The sequence below is a fragment of the Phoenix dactylifera genome, unplaced genomic scaffold (assembly GCF_009389715.1).
Source record: "Phoenix dactylifera cultivar Barhee BC4 unplaced genomic scaffold, palm_55x_up_171113_PBpolish2nd_filt_p 001748F, whole genome shotgun sequence".
Taxonomy (NCBI): domain Eukaryota; kingdom Viridiplantae; phylum Streptophyta; class Magnoliopsida; order Arecales; family Arecaceae; genus Phoenix; species Phoenix dactylifera.
The window spans coordinates 50,325-73,200 of NW_024069047.1; the positions used below are offsets into that span (position 1 = coordinate 50,325).

Here is a 22,876-nt window from a genome sequence, read left to right on the forward strand (position 1 = left end):
TTTACCATCCTCAAGTGCTCTTTACATTCGTATCAGAATAGATTCTATTTCCGGTCCACTTCGATCAGATATCCTCATAGTAATGAGAGATTAACCTTCAAAAGAATTAACTGAAGTTTCCACAATATCCATTCATTTCTACTATCTCAGAACATCTTGACACCTCATCCTTTCTAAGCATGTAAAAATTCCAACTATGATAGGCAGTTTTGAAAACCTCAGAGAATGCATCTCTTGATTCGCTTCACACCACAGATTGCATCAAAACTTCCAGAGATAGATGCAAGTGGATGTTCAACCTTCATGACACCATTAAGGGTCCTCCAGCAAGATGACGACTTGGTCAATCCTGCCTCTGCAATATCTCACTAAAGAAGATGAGTTAAAGCTCCTAATTTATTTTGAATCTGCTTAAGCAATATCAAAAAGAACACATTACTCATATCCATCAATTCTACAATCTCCTCTTCAATTTCTAGGCCCTGCACCAACTCACTGAATGGTTCTTCTCACATTCAATACCTTCCTTCCGAAGGAATAGCCATTGATACTACCAACATTTCATAGAAATACCAACACATTGCTTGTTTTTAAATGTGTACTTCATAATAACTTAATGATGCATATATGTGGTTAGAGTAGCCATAACTTCTAGCAATATCTTCATTTACATTTGTAAGCTTCTAATAAACTAAATACACATTCACAACCATGAAGTTGTATTTACAAGTCAATTTATAGGTTGCAACATCATATACAAGTTTAGCCAATCACTAGGAAATATCACAACCATCCTGGATAATGACAACACTTTATGAGTTTCTAACATCCGTTAGTACTCTCACTCTGAAGAAAGGCATTTAGCCGGACACATCAGGTCCTTCTTTTACTCAAGAATTCCATAGGCTTGTTTATTGTAATATTTCATATCTACCACCAAAGAGCTAGTAGGATCAAGCAAATCCCAGGTGATACCTTAATAGCTTATTTTACATCTTGAAGTCATTCTGGAAGACTCTAGCAAAATCTAGAGGCATCTCAACTCTTAACAGATTATAGTACATACATCAAGGAATTCAAGTGAATTCACTTTAGATGGATATGGAAAAGGAAGGCATCTAGAATCAAAATTAGATCATTTCCAAAATCCTTTCATTAATTGCAAACCACATAAAGGTCTGGAGAACCTAGAAGCTCCTCTTTCCAAACATGTAATGCCAAATAACCTTTCAACCAACATTCTAGATAGCTAATTACCAACCCTACATTGACAGAGCAATTACTCCACCCATTCAAAACTCAAAAGGTAAGATAAGGTTGCTTCATGCATTTTTGCTCTCATAAAACTAGCAAGGAGAATGTACCTGGGTGCCTCAAACTAAATGAGTAAATAATCAATTTGCCACCCCCAGAGTCACTTGCATGAATCAAAATCATTGAGAAAGATCTTCATAATAATATAATTGTGTACCGTGTGTCAGTAAAAAGGCATATATCACACTGTATCGGGAAGATAATGGCTCAGGGCCTAGTACCGAGACATAAATCATTGATAGTAAGTACAACATGTTAACACTAATTCTTTTTTTAAAAAAAAATGATGATATCCCCCTAGATGCTGCACATATCACCTCAATGCAGCGTAGTCGCTAGTAGCATGGGCGAACCGTAACCCCAAAAAAATCTCACAGTACATGCTTTTATGGAAAACAAAGACTCCAATAATATTGGATTGTGTCAAGTATGCTGAAATCCTTATGGACTTATAAGAAAGATTTCATCATGGGTCAAGACAATGTGAAAATCTCAAGCTTTGTCTAAACAGTAGATAATGAACTTTCTAGAAGATGTAGGAACAATTATAACCTCAAGAAAATATTGGGAAGAGATAGTTTAACTTCACTGAGGACATGCCTAAGAACATTATGTATTTTAGGGAGACATGTCATGATAACTGTTCACGAATTTCAACCAAGAGAACAGAACCTTTTGGAGATGAAGATGCATGACCAAAAGGTGGAAAATGGCTCTCCACGAATGCAGATACTCACTCTATCTTTCCTATCACCATATATCCATTGGAGTGCAGAAACTCCTCATGCACTATTAACTGATTAAAAGCTTTGTTAGGATGCTTTAAAGCTTATGCCCTAATGTATGCTGCGGTGATATCCCCTACTAATAGACACCCACCAAACAGTTGTTTACCATTAGAATGAGATTATCGGACATTATTTTTCCAATCATTGAATAGATTTTTCTAGAAATAAATCAATGGCTATTGTAAGAGTCATTAGTAGCCACAAACTTATAACAGGAGATAACAGATAATAACTGAAAAATAATAGTTTTATTTGCTCAAGACTCGACTCACTGTAACCATTATTTATTTAGAGCATTTCTATAACAATAGTGATTCCATTAAACAAGACATGCTCCACTTGCCTTAACTCTATTCTTCCTATGAAGAATCCTTATGCTACATGGCGTCCTGTTCATTATAGCTTTCGCCAGAAACCAATAAGAGTCAACTATGTAATGGCTCAGACAACAATACAGGGGGTAATGTAAATGCTCATCTGGAAGATTACAATATCACGTCCATAGATGGGAATTGACATTCTCATTCCATATAAATGACAAAAACGACACAACCATCGAACTGCTATGCCATGTAAAATTAAATACTCTGAAATTCTCTGTAATGCTTTCCTCCAACTTCACAATCCACATTTCATATGCTAACTCAAAATTCAGTTTCTTCATATATCTCGTACAAAAAGAAATGCTTATGGAGTTCAAGCCAGATCAATAAAAAACATGAAAATATTCCTCGTTATATTAATACATGAAATAAAACAAAGAAACAAAATACGGGCAAGATGTTTTTGTTCCTTTTTGGTATTTTGGACATGGATCGATGCTAGTCAGGCTATAGATGTTAGATTTTCGGGAGAGGGCTTCGGATCTAACACAGAGTGCCTCCAGAACAGCGATAAATATAAAAACATTTAAAAAAAGCCTAAAAAAAGGGGCAAATATCTAAGAGATCGAATAACTAAGCATAAACGAGATCAAAAAGCCCCAAATTTTCTCAAAAAAAAAAAACGAAAAATCAAACAGCCACGGAAGTTAACGATCAAGTCGAGAACCCTAAGTGATCAGACGAAGAAACGCAGAGAGACCCTGGTTGCTCACCTTTGCCTCGCCTCGATCGGAACCTCCCAGAAAACTCGTCTACGCCTCTCGCCTTGTCTCGCCTTGCCTCGTTCCGCAGCAGAGGGGGCATGACCTAAAGAATGTACTCAGTACTGGCGCACGTGCACCATCACGTGAAATAGACACATCGGATGGGTGTGAAATTAGGGATGTAATTTAACCGAGTCTGTCGAGCTTGGGTCCGACCAAGCTTAATTTGAAACAAATCTATAGCTTGAACCATGGATCAAGCTTGGTTTTTTTATGATTACATCGAGCTCAATTTAAATTTAATTTTAAATCCAGTCGAAAACAAGTCTAATGATTAGTTTAATAATTCTACATTTTGAATCAAGCGCAATTCAAATTTGAATCGAACTTGCTCGAATAGCTCGAGCCCAAACTAGTATTTAATTAATGTAAAAAGAAAAAATGATTTAAGCCTTAATTTAATAATACATTATTTGTGCAAAGTGCAACATAATATAAATATATTTAACTTTTTTTCGAGCTAGGCCTGATCAAATGAATTTGGAGCTTGTTTCGGCGATTCAAACTTGATTTATTAAACTTTCGAGCTTGATTTGAGCTTTTGCAAGCTGTTCGTTCATTTGCTCTAATCCTCTGGAAGCTTTTCTAGATTGTATTACTATTATGAAGTTGTTAGGAGAGCTTCCAAGCAGCCAAAGATCATTTATTTCTATTATTGTTATTTATCTAGTTGATATGTTAGCATGTTTTTTAATTTTAGGAAACTTGATGTGGCCCACTTGATCAAGTTTACCCATATCAGGATAAACACGACCTCGTTTAAATGGTGACTTAATCTAATTTGATTAGAGGTTTATTCAGAGTTTATCTTATCAGGTAGTTTCTATAATGGATGGAAACTAATTAGAGATAAACCTTAAAGATAAAGATCCGGATCTCTAACCTAGTATGGATCCATCATCTAAGGCACTCAAGTCATGTCTCCCCTCCTCTCTCTCTCTCCCGCAGGTCTCTTCCTCCTCGGTGCTTAATCTTTCTCAAGCGGAGGTGTTGCAGGTGCTTAATCAATGAGGGCCAGAGGTTAGTAAAAATATTTATGCTTCTTTAATATTCCGCTAAGCATAAATCTCCCACATGATAAACATGCCCTCTTCTTTTTTAGAGCTGCCAACGACCGGATCAGCTTGCTACCAGGCCCGTTAAAGCCAATTCCAAGGTAGAACAGAATAGATCTAAAATTCAGAGCTAATCCTGAATATTAGAAATTAAAAAAATAGTAAATGGGAATTTTTACCCGGCTCGATAAAAAACTCAGCTTAGATCTTGTACAAGATCTGGAAGCGGAGTCGTCTAATGTTTGGACCCTTTGGGTTCAATACTGCTACTGATACAAAACAATAACTAGAAGGCTACTTACAGAGCCCTCACTCAAGGAGGATTAGCCATGTTAGTATTTTTTCACTAGTTGGTCGTGCGGATCTAGCATTCTAGCTTGTTGATGAATTTATGACTCTTTACGCGTACCAATGGAGCTGCGTATGATCCTTCAGTTAAATTGGCAGTCAAGCCACAAGCCAAATGATCCATAATTGTAATAGCTATCCATCCACAGCGGTCAACGATGCCATTAGAAGTGAAAAAAAAAGCTTTATTTTTGGATTATCTCGACTCGTGGAAGTATTGCAGCACTATAAAATCATGGAGGCTTGTTACAAAGAGATACAGACATTTATATTTTATTGCAATCCTTATACGATGGATAACATTGCCCCCTGTAATCACTGAATATATCACCACCAAATATTGAACTTAAACTTCCTCGTATTTCGATGTTTAACATACCAGCCTTTCCCCACTTCTTTTTCCATAGCTGTTTACATCCTCTTGATAAGAAGGAAGAAAAGGAGGCGGAAAAAGGGCCCGAATTGGTTACTATTTTTCAGTCTTTTCTTGTTAACGTTGTCCCTTTTTCTATATTACTATGCTTTAAAAGGGAGAACTATTAGAACTCGAGAACTTCATTAGGGCTTTGTTTTTTTCCTCCAATCTTGTTTCGAGTGATCCAACACAAAAATTTATAACAGTTGGAATAAAATATAGTAGCACAAATAACCCTTGTTTTATGACTTTTTTTTAATTTTATCTTTTTTTTTTTCCGGAAAATTGTTATCGCCAAAAGATGCATATTATGACAAATAAACCCCTTGCTTAAGCACTTCGAAATTTGTTGATTTTTAGAGTTATCTTGATGTATTCGGCTCGAAGTATATAATGCTTCGTCATCAATGATATCCTTGCAGTAACTTGTGCACGGTACACTGAATCCATAACGTGATTGAAGTGGGTGATAAGGACATGGACAGATCCAACTGTTCCCATAAATGTAGGTGTACCAAATTAGATCTTGCGAAATTTTCGCATGCTTTAGCCTATGTAGACCCAACACGGCAGAATTAATTACTAGAATGGCTGAGGCGACAGAATGATCATTTGCATGATGCTTGTAGACCGAGTCTAGATAATAATTTCTCCAACCACAAGCTCATGTATCAGAAAATACCACCATTGACCAGACTCAAGGGGTACCACAGGCCACATTTCAAACTAAGCTCTCGGAAATCCTATCGTCTGAACTTTAGATGAAGGCCAGAAAGACAGGATGAGGTTGGAAGAAGTTGGTGGGGCTTTATAAATCCACTTGTCAACTTGATATGTGCCTCTTTTGGAAAGGGTTCACAAGAACAAACACGAAGTATTGAAATAGTCAAAGTCTGATCATATCTTCCACTAAATCCGCATGCGTTCGCATGATCTTTAGCCGCCTGCATCAATGTTTGATCAAGAAAAATGCTCTCTAGTGCAGATGAAAAATTTCGTGGGCCCACGCGATACTGAGTTGGCAACTGGGCCTTTAACTGGGCAGGGATTGTATCTTTTATGCCAAAGAATTTATCTTTCTTCACACGCTCAGATCCATCGTCGCAATGCTTGCTCAGAGATCTATGCAGGTAGATATTCACAAAAAAAAAAAAAATTGAAGTACTTTTAGATCTATGCAAAATTCCATCAAATGGTCGATATTGTGAGAGAAGACAACCATTCTTTCACACAAAAGCATTAATTACTCACTTAGTCAGATGAGTTTTAAAAGGACACATTCCAGCAAGATTACTTTCAAAGATTGATATGTGAAGGCAATATGATTTGGAGTAATTAGTGCAGCATGATAAGAAGTCAGTAGGTACACACTGATGGAGGTTGAGTTAGTCCATGGTGGCCGGAGTTAAAATTAATTAATTTGCCTAGATTTTACAATGAATGGCTTACATTTCCAATCTGGAGTAAAAACTGACCGGGTATGAATATGAATACTTCATAACCCTAGTTGTTGCCAATTAATTCATGCAGTTTCCGCTGTTGATGAGAGTTCAGTTAATTGGTTCTTTCTTTTGGACTCTTTGGAACACTGATTGTATACGTGAATTTGCTAAATTTTAAATGATACTAGATAGAATTCACAGGGATTTTGATGTTAAGAACAAAATGCTTGGTGCTCAAAAATATCACTCAACTAGTTAGTCAGCTGGTGTTGTGTATTCTTGCTGCTTCCTTTGGGTTGATATCATGAATTGTGATGTTTAATGAGCAAAGTGATTGATACAGATGCCTAAGTAACTTTGCTGAGTTATTTTTTTTAGGTTATTACAGCATTGCTCTATCAAGAAAGATGTTACATTAACTTTTTGCTATCATCTAAAAGGTATTCTCTCTTTGACGTCCCAGGCTCTAGTTCTCACAGCTTTGCTGCTCTCCGTTTCTTCTATCTCAAGTCCTCCCCAATGTGGCCTTTATGACAAAAAAAAAAGAAAAAAGCTTAAAGCTTATCCATAAGACCATAACTAGATAAGATGCAGACGTACGAACCAAGTGAGGCCATCCGTTTGATACAAGTGAAAGGGTTTTGAGACTCGTCCGAGAAAATATCACAAGTAGCTAATGTTTGGCTGAGGCTTACATTTCTAAAAATATATAAAATATCTATTATATTTTTAATAAAGAAAAAATTTTATTCCGCTGAAGATAAATTTTTTTAAAAAAATACCATATTTTCTAGCCATAGAAATTAGACTCTTTATATTTATATAATTTTATCTTTATATAAATATAAAATTTTATGTTTGACTGAGACTTTATCTTTCTAAAAAAATATATAAAATATCTGTTATGTTTTTAATAAAAAAATATCCTGCTCTATCTAAAATATTTTTTTAAAAAATACATATTTAGCGTAGAATTAGACTTTTTTAATATTTTATAAATTTTATCTTTTATATAAATATAGAAATTATTTTATAAAACATATTTTTTTTTATTTTCCAACCAACGAGCCCAGGAAAGCAAAGGATGACACTAGAACCAGTAACAGCATGTTGACAACATGTATTGGTATCGGAGGCCAAGCCAGCTAGCTACTCTCGCGTAAGAAAGAAAACATAAATGTGTGGAGAAAACAGGTGGAGACAAGGGGGTGGCGGCGGAGGGCCAAGACAAAATATATAAAAAAAACCTCAAGCTTCTCAAATATATAAAGTGAATGTGAACCAAAAGACAACTCGACCTTCCATCATAAACGTAGTCCATGTATCATCACTCCAGCCATATCTCCAACTCCTACACTCGGCCCATTCATCCTTTCAATCTCCGGCCATTATTCTTTCAATCCTTTCTCTACTTCTTCCAAAGTTAGGGGCGGCGACAGAGGGTGAAAGACCAACAAAAAAAAACTCTGAAGCTCCTCAAATATTTACAAAGTTGGATGTGAGCAAGAAGACCACCCTACCTTCCAATCCATATAAGCGTAATCAGCATGCACCATATTCCCACTTCAACCAATCGGTCCCACTCATCTTCTCACTCAATTTCCGGCCATTTCTCCTTTCAATCTTTCTTTACTTCTTCCGAAGTACCGTACAAACCATTCCTTCTTCCTCCAATAACCCATTACTCGATCCAAAGCTATTCCTGCTTTAAACTTCAACACAAAGCCAAGTTCCGTTCCATTCCAGTTCTCTCTTTGCTTTGTTATCTAAGATGGAGTGCTACTCCGAGGAAGTGGATAGTAGGAGCTGTGAAGAGCGCAAGAAACAAAAGAGACGGCCGAGGAGGGAGGGATAGAGGAGGGGAGGAGGAGGAGGAAAGGAGGGGATGGTCGAGTATCGAGGTCGTCAAGAGGCCAGAGGCGCCCGCCAGGATCCAGAACAAGCTCAAGCCGCGGTCGTCATCACCCGGGAGTTCATCGATCCTCGCCTGCCATGCGGCCCCACGTCCTCGAGATCCCGCCGGCCGCGACGTCGCTGCGCCCTCGCCGCCTTCTCCCGCCACCGCTCCCTCGGCATCTGCGTCCTCGCCGCCTCCGGTACCGTTGCCAGCGTCACCCTCCGCCAGCCACCCGTACCGCCGGACGGATCCGCTGCCGTGACGTTTCGCGGCCGCTTCGAGATACTCTCCATCTCCGCCACCTTCTTCCCGACCCTTCCGTCGCGCGGGCGGCGGGTTCTCCGTGTCGCTGGCTGGGCCGCAGGGGAGGGTGCTTGGGGGCATGGTAGCAGGGCCGCTGGTGGCAGCGGGGACCGTAGTGGTGGTGGCGGCGGCGTTCGCACAGCCCAGCTTCCACCGGCTGCCAATGGAGGAACAGGCGGGTTCGGCCTCCGCCTCGCTCTCCGGCGGCGGCGGAGGTGGAGATGAGGCTGCCGCCCAGCCTCATCAAGATGCGGATGATTACAATGATCATGACGAAGAAGCACAGCATCACTATCATCACCGGCATTATGATCACGATCACGATCATGGATCGTCCGACAGCATACGGATCTACGGTGGTCACTTCCCTCCCCATGTGTGGAATCCCACCCTCTGCTCCCCAAATCCACCGCCGCCGCCGCCACGTATTGAGTCTCTAGATTTTATCTTCTTCTTTGCTGTAAAAAAATTATCTGATTTTTATTTTCTTGAACTGAAAGTTCGAGGCTTATATGTATGGTGAAGTGGATAACGATGGATGACGGGGATGCGTCCTCTTGACATTCATCTTCTTTTGTTCTTTCTTTTTGTTTTGTGTGTGTGTGCATGTATCTCTTTGGGTCATTCTTGCATGGAGAAGAACTAAACAGAGACGAAGGCTTGGAGTAAGACTTAATTAAAGTAAGACGGAAGGGAGCAGCCTTAAAAGGTGCATTAGAAAACGGCTAAGAAATGGAACACTTGTTACCTCTTCTATCTTCGAGAGAAAGAAGAACGTTGTGCTTTGAGATAACGCGATCTGATCTCCTCTCTTGGAAAGCAAAAGTGATATTGTCTTCACTTTTTTTTTTTTTTTTTTTTGTTCTTTTTCGTTTTTCCAAACCGGCTGCTTACACGGCTCTGCAAAAGATACACCGGTCGACATAAGAACATCCAACAATCTTTGGGGGAACAAAACCATCGTCTCCTGTAGCACTGCACCATCTTGATTAGATATTTCTGTTCGTCAAAAGGTACAACTAAAAATTAAGTCTCCGACAGCCTGCCAGCAGCGAGAGGCCGGCGTCGTGATGGTGTTGTCTTTGGGTCACAAATGGAATTGGCCAAGTGCAATGAACTGGACACGGTAGAATTTCTTCCTTTCCTGTGTTTAGCATGTGGCAGAACCAGAGGGCAGCAAAACATGGTGGAATTCATATGGTCCAGCAAAGAGTTATTATTTTGTAAAACCTGGATAGTTGGGCTCAATTATAATTTATATTTAATGAATCAGATTGATTAAGAAATATGGTTCCATATTCATAACTTTTTTTTTTTTAAGCAGATGAATTATACCGTTATAGAATGGATACACTCAATAAAATTAAAAAAAAAATCCAACTCATAAGATGCCTTCGGAGTGGCTAGCCACGTGCGAAGCTACATCATAAATCTAGTTGCCCCATATAAGAATTTTATTCTAGTATATCTTTAGAAATACAGTTGGAATCCTTTAGCAGACGAGACTCATAAAACTAGTTTACATTTACTAGGCTCAAACAATTGCAAATTTCTAAAGGTACTCTCGATCAAGCATGTAATTAGAGAGAAATGAAGGATCTGACCATCGCTAGCAGACTTTATTATTATCAAGATTATTTAGTATTAATAGGTGCGAACTAAACTTTATTTTATTGTCCTATATTTACTAAGACTTATCTTGGTATTACATTGTTTTACTTACAACAGATTTTTGACTTGCTTTCCTGTCTCCACTAAAGTTGAAAGTGCAATCTTTAAAAAATGGCATCTTTTCTCTTGTTCTCAGGCTTCGGTTTTTTTCTTTTCCTCCACCAAGCAATGGTATTTTTTTTTTATATTTTTGAGAATAGATTTGTATTATATATCTTTTCTTATAAAGAAAATTGAATGGTTTCTTTCTTAGGAGAATTATAGGAGCGCTATCAACTTGAATTACTTCTCTCTCATAGCTGGAAAGACTATCCAAGATTTGAACTACAGAACCTAGACCAAAAGATGTAATGGCTAGGCCAAAGCCTAGTTTGTAGGCATGTTTATTATATTATAATACATATGACAAGTAAATCATATAAATTGTTGTGTATAAGTTATATGCTTAACGTTGATTGTTATGTGTTTTGTTCACAAATTACATAGAAATAATTACATGGTATTTGTGTGCGCATACATGTGTTTATGTGTAAGTACGCGACATGTAGCCTTCCTCCAAATACTTTGAACTCTTACACCTTGAGGAAGGTGGGACTCGTGCATATATGCATATATCTAGGATAGCCATGGGTTTAATTATTGACTATTTTTCTGATTTTGGGGTTTCCTTATCACCTTATATACAGTAGGCATCTGGGCAACAATAATTATTTTTTCACTATATTGTCTATGATACAACAGACTAATGGCTAATCATGATCAGGTTATGACCCAAACAACCAATTCAATCAAATATTGGTGACTATCATCGTAGGATAATGGAATGCGTGAAAATTGAACACAGGAGTTACACAGATAATTCTAGTTCCATAAACCAACATAATTATAAAATTGGAGATCTTTTGGGCTTGGTTGACATACATGATCAGAGTTAATGATACTTCTACAGACAACATCTGAAATTTAGTAGCGACCCCTGTTTTTCTCAGAAGCAGACTACATGATTGATTTATAGGAATGGAAATATGGTTAGCGGCAAGGATTTTTCAAGTGATAAAATGCTTGGATTAAATGTTTTGGTCACTACAAATGTATGCCATGAGTTAAATATAACTATAATAGTATTTCATAGTAGCAATTTTTTATATGACTAAATTAATAACTCCAAAATTTCAACACTTGGTGGGCATGCCAAATCAATAGTCCTCCATAAATCCACAAGACGCAAAGACTTGCATGGCACAGGGTCCACAAAGATTTTATAAGAGCATGACGAGCAGAGGCCAGCTTTAGATTCCAATAATACGAGGCTTTTGCAATCTGCAAAGAAAAGGCATCTGCAGCGCATGTAAGAAGAGCCGAGCTTCAACAAAAAAAGCTCAATTACTCCTTCCATATAACAAGCCAAGCTCAAGCAGTCCGGTTCCCACCTGGGTCATCTAGACTTCTTTGCACTGCTACATGGAACAGCATATTCCGTATACCATAGCTAAGCTTCAGCTTAGCCGATGTAATTTTCACAAATCGCAGCTGTAAGGGAATCCAATGGCTCCAAATGACAAAAAGGACATGCTCCTCAGCATTCTAAGGAGAACGACAGGAGGGTTATTACCAATAGAGAATATAGATGGCATGGCCAGGGAGATGCGCATATGGCGGTTCAATACATAAGTATTCACGGCTCTAAAGTTTCTTTTAAAGGTCCAGAAAGGGCTCCCTGCAGTTGAAATCATTGAAAGCGGTACATGTAACAGAAAGAATTGGTCATATCATGTCTTGCTGATACATTCAACCAAGTGCAGATGATAAACAAAGAGAGGGGGGTAAAAACAATTTCTCATAAGCGAGCAACGTAGGAATTTGCTTGTGTGACATATCTCACCCACCGATAAGGATTGTAGGTCTTGGATTTTTTGGCTATATGTAGATATCTTACCTGCATTGGGGGAAAAACAAAACAAAAATGCCATCAGTAATAATTTTGAAAGTATTTCAAGTAATGCCGGTTGTAAATATTCTTTTAGAAGCTAACAATTTCAGAAGCGATACATCGTGATGAGTTTGTCGCGGCGCAGTAATACATTTAGTTATAAAGCCTAAGGAGACTCATGATGCTTGATGTGGATAATAGAAAAGGAGGATCACATCATGGTCACGAAGCCCAAATAAGAGAGCGATACATTGCCAACCAAGCGTTCTCATGGCAAACTTTTCTGCTAAAGATCCAAGTCATGAGCATGTCAAAGGTTGCCCAAAATATTTTAGGTTACTTGTCCACTTGACTACAGCCTTGCAGCACAGCATCTAATATTACTTAATTACCTTCCATGGTTAACCCAACCAGCATCCTCTAAGATCAACCTTCAAATAGGTCACTTACTTAAACACACAAGGATAAATTGGAGCAAGTTTATGAAGATTATCTTTTAACAGAAAAATAAACAAATCAGTCTATTTTGGAGTGTTGTGAATAAGTGTTGGAGTAGCTCTTTTACCTACAAAAGGTCTGCATCACAACATTTGACATGTTTTGCATACAATTAACAGAATTTCTAAAAGTGGTTACTTGATATCAACAACTGAACTTCCACTTAAATTTCAACAGTCTGAGGTCAAGTGATGGTTTTACAGGAAAACAAAAACCATGCAGAACAAAAAAGTGTAAATGTTGGTTTAGCTTAGTGACTAGGATGATGAAGTAATGAAACAAATTAATAAATGAAGAAATCATAATCAACTGACTGCCTCACCATAAGCCTCGATGCATTGTACATCGGTATTGTGAAATTCATGTTTACAGGCCCCGCTTCTCTCGTGAGGTTTCCTGTATTACAGAATAGTGGTTGTATTGACAGGAGCTAAGACTAACTCAAAGACAAAATATTACAGAAATAGAACTGAATCAAGCTCGGTCCACTGAATATTGTGCATCCATGTGACTCTGAGAAAGGTGAGCTTTGCATGCAATGTATGTTCAGATCCACCAACAATCTGAAATATTATGGATTATTTAAACCAACATGCAGGTGCCAAGTATAGTTAGACAAAAAATGTACATGTTCAGACTGTATATAAATAAGCGCAAAATTGACGCATATCGAGATGCTAAATGATCAAGGAACTAATGTAAAAATATAGAAATAAATAAAAAATAGTACGAGTCTTGCCTTCTTTAGCACCATTCAACTTTCTTCCTTCCTTAAATCAGTCGTCTGTCCGACTGCACAGGTTCCAACTCAACTAACTCTAAACAAATTTTCCAAAAATAGAATTAATCAGGAGAGAACATTATAATGTAATTCAAATTCCAGGAAGAATATTTACTCTACATGTTACAAACCTTGAATTTTAGTTTAACATCAAATATACAGATTCATGATGTCAGGGCATCGAGCTCCATGTGGTTACATAGAAGACTATAAGGTCTTTCGTTGCAATGAGACAGATCAGAAAACTGCCTTTTTTCTTGAAAATCTGATTTTCCAGTTGTTTGGTTCCACAGAAAAATATATGACTGTTTTTTGATAACTGAACATTTCATTTTCTTTAAGAACCTTCAGAAAATGAAAAATGAAACCAAAGGTCCTACTGAAGAAGTATAATTGGGGTTCTTTTTCTTTTTTTAACATTGGAACTGGATTTTTTCTTACAAGGAAAATATTTTCTTTTCCTTTTCCACAGGTTCTAGCTAAGCAACCCTAAAATAAAAGGTGGGAAAAAATATGTTTGAAAAATTAGTGGTTCGTACAATTTTTGATACCTTTTATAGCCAATATGTAGAGTTTAAGGACTATATCTTGTGAGTCTCTGTGTCGTAAACTGAAAAATGCTCACAAGGACACACAAACACACAAATATTGCAAATCCATATATGCATTACTTCCAGTCAAAAATGTGGTTGATGACATCATATAGATCAAAAGTGCACCAAAACCATTTTACTGAAAGTTTCCAACCGTTAAGGAAACCTAAAGATGGAATTTGGAAGCAATTAAAAGAAAACCCCATTTAAAGCACAAAAAAGATAACCATCGTCATTAAAGAACTTAGACCATCAAAATTGGCAATTCCACAAGAGGCACCCATAACAGCCTAATACAAGAGTTGCAGAAGCAAGAAAAAAATAATCACCTTGTTGTATAAGTTGGAACTGGCATTTGTACAGCAATCGTGTTAGCAGTGACACTCGGGGAGAAATCAGCACGTATTTTCAGAATAACTTCAGCCTATTCAATCATAGAATAAAATATATCCAGACATATTGAAGTCAAAACTTATTATATTAACTATATTTTTTCAGAAGCATGCCATAACAGCAAAAACCTCAGAGAAGCATGTCTACACCTTTAATGGTCCTGCTTCTTCGATAAATGCATTAACACGAAAAGGAGGCTTGAATTCCTGAGTCATACGATAGTTCATTACAGAAAATTCTCCATCTGGAGGGATCTGTGACCAAGAAAGAAAAGTTAAGTTCCTAAATTGGCTGCAAAGATAAAAGAGCAAGCATTGAACAGTGTTGTCCCATTGTGTCAAATCATAAATAGGAGAAGAGGGGTTTGTCAGAATTGAAACTGTTTGCCACAGTCGATGTGTCTTACAGGGAACTCTACTCACCAATGCCAAAGTTCTGTCCATGTCAAAACTGTCAAGATGCACAGATTCATGGAAATTACAATCATCAAGTATCACAAGCCCTCCTCCAGTAGAACTTCTGTAGTCTGTTGAAAAATCAAATTCATAAAAATAATGTGTCATAACCATCAATGAGTTTGCAAAATCCTATTAACTGTAAATTAGCAATATATAAATTTGCATATTTCTAAGTTAAACTGGAACATGCCATTAACGAGGAAAAAAAAAATTAATTAAAAAAAAACTACTATTTGGGAACGACACCAGGATTCTATAGCCAGGGTAATTGTATTTCAGATCTTGAATTGATCGGAAATAATTGTCAGTTTTCAGTGAACCACAAAAAGATCAACTAGAGAATTATTGCCTTTGCAGATTTTACTAGCTAGAAGTATCTGTTCTAGTCACAAAAATGAACAGTACCATAACGGACTACCTTTAACAATGGATATTTGTTGAGTCGGTTAAATGATGAAGAATACATGATCACAGTATCAAAGTCATTGCCACAAGCAAAAAAAAAGAGACATGACTATGATACTTAGAATCTTTAAAGAAAAAGAAGTAAATAAGCATGTGAATCACGAACTATACCATAGACAGAAGCCCCGCTTCTACCAATGCTCAAATCCTCATTAAGAGCTAAACGAATTTCTGGATTTCCACTAAGATAACTTTTCATTTGAATGGTGCCATCAATCTCAGAGGTCAGTATGTAGCCCTGTTTAGAGAAGCAGAGTATCAGGAAACCTGTTGCTAACTAAGAAGATCCAGTTAGAGGTGTCAACAAGGCAAAAGTAAACAAAAAACTGAGCTAATACAACATTCCACATAATAATAAGAAATTTTTTAACAAGAGTAGACAGAAGTAACCAGAAAATTTGAAAGACCGGTATTAAGCATTCAACAACATTAGAACAGAGTATTTAAAAAATCCACAAGACCTCGACTAATTTTGCATTAAATGAATAACTATATGAAGTTCAAATTGTGAGTCTACATACTTGAACTAGCCAAACAAATTGGAAAAATAGCAATAAAAAATCATTGGAGAAAAACAGCTCACTGTAATAAGAATTTTAACTTCAATAAATAAAAAATTACTTGGCTGTTTAAAATACACCGCATGAACATCTAAATTGGTAATCTAATACTTAACATCTGCATTACATGCACATCACTTCATCAACGATGACTTGTATCCAAGGAAATTTTAAATTATTTGCATTCAATGAAAAAATTAACTAAATTGCACAAAGTAAAAGACATATTTACTCACACTAGAGCTGAATGTCACACTTATTTTCTCAATAATATCAACAAATATTTCCTCCCTCTTCTTACCACCAGGCTCATTGGCTACAACAGATTTGGTAACAGCTGTACCTGGCATCCGTTTGGTGCCTTGCTGCAATACCAAATATCAAATGTTAATCACTAAATCAAATCAAAATAGCTGCAAATGGAAGATGTCATCAGAGCATCTGTCATAGTAGTGCAAAATGACAATATAAGCAAATGATACCATAAACATGGCGGCAGGGCCAAGAGGTGGCATACGTGCAGCATCAACCATTATTGGTTCATTAAACACATACAACTTCAAAACCTCCGTAGATGTTGTTTGTGGATATCCAAAGTCCTAAAAATAGGATTAAATACAAATTAAATGCCACCAGAAATAAATCACCATTCGATTAGTTATCACTTTTAACCATCATAAAATCTCATGGTCAAAGACTAGCAAAAAATAACAACTTACTATGCCTTGTAGATCACAAAATAAGAAAAAAAATATATAATGTATTGACAAAGCAATAAATATTTTTATGCCAAACATAATAGCACAAAATACTTACAATGACTTCATCGAGCAATTCATACACAAGTACAAAATTTTTCCGTAATGAATCTTCATTAAGAACTCCAAGGTAGTCCTTAATGACGCGTGCAATCCTTTGTAAAAGCTCCAAAACAAGTGATGGTGAAACATTAACCCTTGCAGTTGCCACAAAAAACAATCCAGCAACCTTCACGTGAATGTAATTAACACCATCCACATTCTATCAATAAAAACAAAAGAAATGAATTGTAAGAGTTCATGATGAAAAGATGAGGTGATGTACAGCTAGATGATATCAGAAAGTAAATGTGCAAAATGTCAACATATAATTGATGGAAAAACATGAGCAGAACAGAACAAGTACAATATAATGCAAGATAATTTATGCATGATATAATGCAACAAAGGATTAAATTGAACAATGGACAGCTAAATATACTAAATTGCACTACTGAGCATAGATCTAAACTCCAACATTGATACCTTTCAATTTAATTAACAAAGAAAAAGGAAACCCTTCTTATGGACTCAGATTCCATAACCGTGTTGAGTGTACTTTCAAACTTTAACTCCTTGGACTTAACCAAACTTTGATGTTTTCAAGTGGACTTTCAGTGTAGTTATCTTCTTTACTCTGTATATGTAAACTAATTTAAAGATGAAAGAAGATAACCAAAACCCAAGTGATCAACATGAAAGGAAAAAGCTGACAAAGTGTGAATCAGCATCAGACTATGAAAATGACATACTAGATCTTCATAGTCAATATAATCGAAAAAAAATTTAATTAAATCTAGATCAGTGATGGAGTGCCCTCCCCCATCCTATCCCCCAAAACAATACACAAACAGAGATAAATGCAAGTGCAAACACAGAAACAAAAAGAGCAAGCAAAATTGTATTTGGCACAAAGCTAAAACAATTTCTATGAACAACACCAGCACATATAGAGGATACAAAATCGCAAGCCACAATGGGAAAGTGCTGCCTAAATGATTCATATACTGAGGGTCAACCTCATGCTGCCTAGATTCCAAAGGGTAAATCTAACTGGGCTTTATGGGTCTTTTCTGCGCTAGATGGATAGAAGTTGAAACATACATTGCAGTACACCATATGCAGGGAGTATACAATTGTTTTGGCCCCATTTGTTGGTGCCCTTCATCCAAAAGTTGAAGTCATTGCAAGGCTTGAACTGAACTGCAGAACCTGTTGTCCCATCACAAGATTCACAAGTGATGGCTCTCTTTTCCCCCAAAATATTTTATGGAACACTTGGTGCCTAGATGGAACCATAGCACTTTGGGGAAATCTAAATCAGCAGCTCCACATGAACAGTTAAAAGTAAGGTACGCCGAACTATCCGATTCACCCCGTACCAAACCGAACCGGTAGGGAACCGGATTAGTTCGCCCTATTTTTTGAAAACTCTCCGAACCGTCCTGACCGCTCTGAACCTGCCTCGAACCAAATGGTTCAGAGCGGAACCAGTGCGAACCCACCTCTTTAAAAAGATTGAATCATGGTTTATTGAACCAAGGTGAACCGCCTGGTTCACCCCATACCGAACTAATAGCCGACCGGCACAGGTCCCAGTATCGGTTCGACGGACCTTAGTTAAAAGTTTCCTTCTTCTTTTGTTTGGGTTTTTTTTTTTTTTTTTGGGGGGTGGGGGGGGGAGTTTAAATGCTATCTGAAAAGTGGAATTTCTGCTCTCAACAAGACTGGTATGAGCAGAAGTACCTTGTCACATTTGTCCCTTTGTTTGAGGGCATGATGTCTTCGCTATTTCAATAGCATAAACTCTGCTTGAATAATTCTGATCAATAAAACAACATCTCAAAAGTCAGAAGCTTGTGAGTAAATTTGTGGCTGAAGCAAAAGTGTGAATTCTACTTTAGAGGCAATGTGTCACTACCCAGAACTCTTGATTTTTTTCTCAATTTCTTGAAAAAGCTCTCTTAATTGAAATAGTGTTAATTGTTGATTTAGGGTTTTCGTAAATCCCCATCATGTATGATAGCACTCACACTAATTTGAAAAAAGTTTAGTATTCAAGTGTAACTTCTGATGACAATTATTTCTTTGTAAAGGAGACTAATTCACATCCAAGAAGGCCAATTATGTGAGATGGTATTGATCTACCACAAATAAGTCGATCAAAGTGATAGTTGCAAAAATAAATTTAAGTAGTACATAATAGACTCCATTTTAGTGGCTGCACTAACAACATTATCCATCTGTCACAAAACTTACATCTCAAGAAAATGGCAAGCAAAATGTTATCCAAGTTTCACTTTAACAGGAAGAACTGTGTCACATATCAGCATTTTACTATTGAGTACTGCATCTTTCAAAATGCATTCTCATCCTCTGGATGAATAAGAAGAAACATTACATATTCTAAGTTTTCAACTTTTAGGCTGAATATCAAACTGCAAGAAAAAGAAGGGAATATTTTCACTATCATTTGCTGCTTGAAAAATGTATCTACCATGCTCCATTTTTCTCCTTCAAATAAATAAGCAATTACCAGAAACAATATGTTACTCACAAATGAGGATAACACATCTAGAATTGTCACTTCCGCCACTATCCTAACAATTCTAGGAGATATAACTCCAAACCATTATTTTGAACTTCAAATTGGCAACTTTCATAGCATATTGTAGCATCATTTATGATTGCATGACCATAATGATTACTAAGAACTCTTTGTGGTCGATCCTATTAGGAGAAAAAAATTTCAGTCATCCCCTTGAAAGTTGAACGATGGAATCAGAACATGATGCATCTCTATAACTGATATTTGAACAAGATTAGTAACGAAAATAATAGCATAAGATTTTCACCCTCTTAGTGTACAAACTACATGAGCCATAGATTGGGTGAGCGGCCAATAAATAGTGGTATTTTCTAAATAAAATAAGTGGCGAGGACAAGATAAAATAGCACAGTGATTTGTACATTGCCAAACTGGTATTAAACTTCACGAGGACAAGTTGCTTCATCTTCAGCTGTTGATTTAGTAGGCTAAGCTTGCAGACTCTTCTGAAATATTTATAATAGTGTTTGAAACAAAGATATAGAGCTGTAAATTAACTTTGCCTATAAATAGTGGTATTTTCTAAATAAAATAAGTGGCGAGGACAAGACAAAATAGCACAGTGATTTGTACATTGCCAAACTGGTATTAAACTTCATGAGGACAAGTTGCTTCATCTTCAGCTGTTGATTTAGTAGGCTAAGCTTGCAGCCTCTTCTGAAATATTTATAATAGTGTTTGAAACAAAGATATAGAACTGTAAATTAACTTTGCATATGCAAATACCTACAAAGACAGGTGGTGCCTCCTCTCCTTCATCCCCTTTCCAGAACTTCACTTTACGAAAAAATATCTCTGCACTCCCTTTCTGCACTTCACCACGATCTGCATCATTGTAATAAAGGGATATTTGATTTCATATCCAAAATGATTTCAAACCTAGCTTAGACCTATGATCCTGAACAAAAAACATAACAAACTTCAAACCTCAACAAAGTAACTTCAAATGGTTTGACATTAGAGACAAGAAGAAAGACCAAAATAGCTGATTGACAAGTTTTTATCATAGTCCCATGGCTAATAAACACATTACTTTTATTATAGATAGTAGCACACTTGTTTTAAAACTACAAGTGATCATTTTTGATTCTATAGATATACTGGCCCATTTAAGAGAAGATCTCAAAGATAATAAAAGAGAAACCTAAAAATTCCTGCATATATGAAAAGAGCTGCTTCAAAGGATACCAACCTTTAGAGATTTCAAAATTCTGCACGAGGGAGCACAATCTAAGGGTATCTCTACAAAAATATATGTATAATTATGTAGAAATATAAAATTCAAGCAAATGTTGTCTATATATGTATATATCTCCATTCTAGAGCCCTAGTATGTTTTCAGGGAGCCTCATCTCAAAGTCAAAGGTGAAGCAAGCCTCGAGTAAGCTTTTCGAACATTGATGGATCATCCTAGTCTAGTAAAAAAGTTCACACACTTCGAGCTTTCTCAATATCCTCCTCTGATTTTTTTTCCTTGATGAAGCATTATATACAGATAAAACCACACAACAAAATATACTACAGAATACATTTTTGTTCAGTATTTGCAATTCAAATTTCAACAAAAACTGCAATTGACATGATCCACATATTCATGGTATAACTCTCGCTACAGAAAGGAGTAGGGTGCATGACCAGTCCTGCGGCAAAGCAGGAAAAGCATCAAAATATAGACATTATGCAGGAACAAAAAACGAAACTTGGATAATTGTATAGCATTAGCTAATAAAAAGGTCAGATTCACGATCAATCTCACTGTGTAGTAGAGAATACATCAAAACTCGAACAAGGGCAAAGGTGGCATCGTGGGCAACACTGAAATATAACTACCGAAAGGAGTTGTTTTTATGATCAATGTTATAACATTGAGGAAAAAAGGCTTGTCAATACAGCTTTACAACTAATTTACAAGGGAACAAACGGCAATCCGGGCACCAGTATACAATTCTAGCTCCAAAAAGCAGCCGGGATCGTGACCGATCTCGTAAAAAAGAGATCAACTCAAGACATTATAGCACAAACAAGAATTGAGGCATCGATTTAAAGAACCAATATAACTACTCTATGGATTTCTGGTCATCAATTCGGTGGAAAGGAACCCGTGGGACATAGATCATATTCGAATCCATCAAAGGCCAATTCAGGATAGCAAAGAAGGCATCCAGAGATTCTCCAGCCAGTGGTATCCCACGGATACCATCGCCCTCGCGCCGATCTAATGTTAGGGTTTTGATTCACCGAAGAAGGGCGCTTCGCGATGGGATCTCGGGAGTAAACTGGAAAGGAGAGAGAAGGGGAAGGAGCGAGAGCATACAGTCACGGAAGACGATGTTGTCGCCTCGCTGCGACAGCACGAAGAACTGCGAGATCATCGCTTCTTTGCTTGGAACAAAGAAAGCCCCGAAGGAGAAGGCGGACGGACGACGCTGGTAGCTAGCTAAAGAGCCCTTCGGTTCTCACCGGGCCTTTCGACACGTGCGTTGCACGCCAAGAAAATATATAATGGTAGTCATCAGGTCGGCACGATTAAAAGCCCTAAATAATACTAAGCATTTATTTAAAAAGATCAATAAAATTATAAACCAAGTAATATTTTATATAGCCTGTCACTCCTAATACACCTAGTAGACTCAGAAAAGAAAGTTGCTTAGGAGTTAGAGCACTCCGAAACTTATTATTTTTTAATTTTAATAAATTTATTCGGTACTTATAGTATATAAAATATTTATTTTAGCAATAATAATAATAATAATACTTAGATAAAGTAATAATGTGAAATTTATAAAGTTTGTGCACTCTCTTATTGCAACCGCACGTGCTGGGGAGAGGATGACTCTGTAGTGATTCCAGAAGCGTTAAGGCCTTTTAATGGGCGGACTTCATATCATCCACCTAAAATCCAAGTAAATAGACATGATGATTCGATATTCATCTTTTACCCCGTTAATTATGAGAGGATTTTCTTTGTTTATTGATGCCAACATTTTATACTGCAGTGCGATACTGAAAGACTCTTGCAACATACCTTTCCTGAGAAGGTGATGTTCATTATCTATTTTCCTCGTCGAAGACAGCATTTCAAGTCTTTACCATTTTGTTGGAACTTGCCAATTTGAAAGAAGAAATATTATTTTGCTAGAATATGCTGCTTTTATTTTTCCCGCATATGAGATTTTCTAAAGGTAAGAGTTGCTCCTTCCTTTGCCTAGCAGCCAAAGATTCTAAGCTTGATTCTTGAATGTATATCCTCTAGATATAGTCCTGAGTGGTTATAGTGTGGATGCAGCAATCTGATTTTTATTTTTTCTTTCATTTTGCCAAACAGGGCTTTGGTCCTTTGGTGGCCAGGCATTTCAGTGCAGTAAATTAGGATGCAATAGCACCATTGAATGTGGCTGATGATCCTACCACTC

At 37.0% G+C, this 22,876-nt stretch overlaps 1 protein-coding gene across 1 annotated transcript; it reads right to left on the reverse strand.

Annotated features, from left to right (window-relative positions):
• Nucleotides 1-11,926: 11,926 nt before the first annotated feature.
• On the reverse strand, nt 11,927-21,982 carry LOC120109036 (AP-4 complex subunit mu-like). Its single transcript, XM_039122773.1, has 11 exons — nt 21,778-21,982; nt 20,194-20,288; nt 16,875-17,078; nt 16,541-16,657; nt 16,295-16,423; nt 15,610-15,736; nt 14,998-15,101; nt 14,725-14,829; nt 14,511-14,606; nt 13,131-13,238; nt 11,927-12,316 (listed from the first exon to the last, which is right to left on the reverse strand). The coding sequence occupies exons 1-11, from the start codon at nt 21,833-21,835 to the stop codon at nt 12,218-12,220; spliced, it is 1,242 nt and encodes a 413-aa protein (XP_038978701.1). The 5' UTR covers nt 21,836-21,982; the 3' UTR covers nt 11,927-12,217.
• Nucleotides 21,983-22,876: the final 894 nt, after the last annotated feature.

Coding starts and splice junctions, on each gene's coding strand:
- LOC120109036 (XM_039122773.1), bottom strand. CDS start 21,835: ATGATCTCGCAGTTCTTCGTGCTGTCGCAGCGAGGCGACAACATCGTC. Junction 14,830..14,997: donor TGGACAGAACTTTGGCATTG/GTGAGTAGAGTT, acceptor TCTTGGTCACAG/ATCCCTCCAGATGGAGAATT. Junction 14,607..14,724: donor AAGAAGCAGGACCATTAAAG/GTGTAGACATGC, acceptor ATGATTGAATAG/GCTGAAGTTATTCTGAAAAT.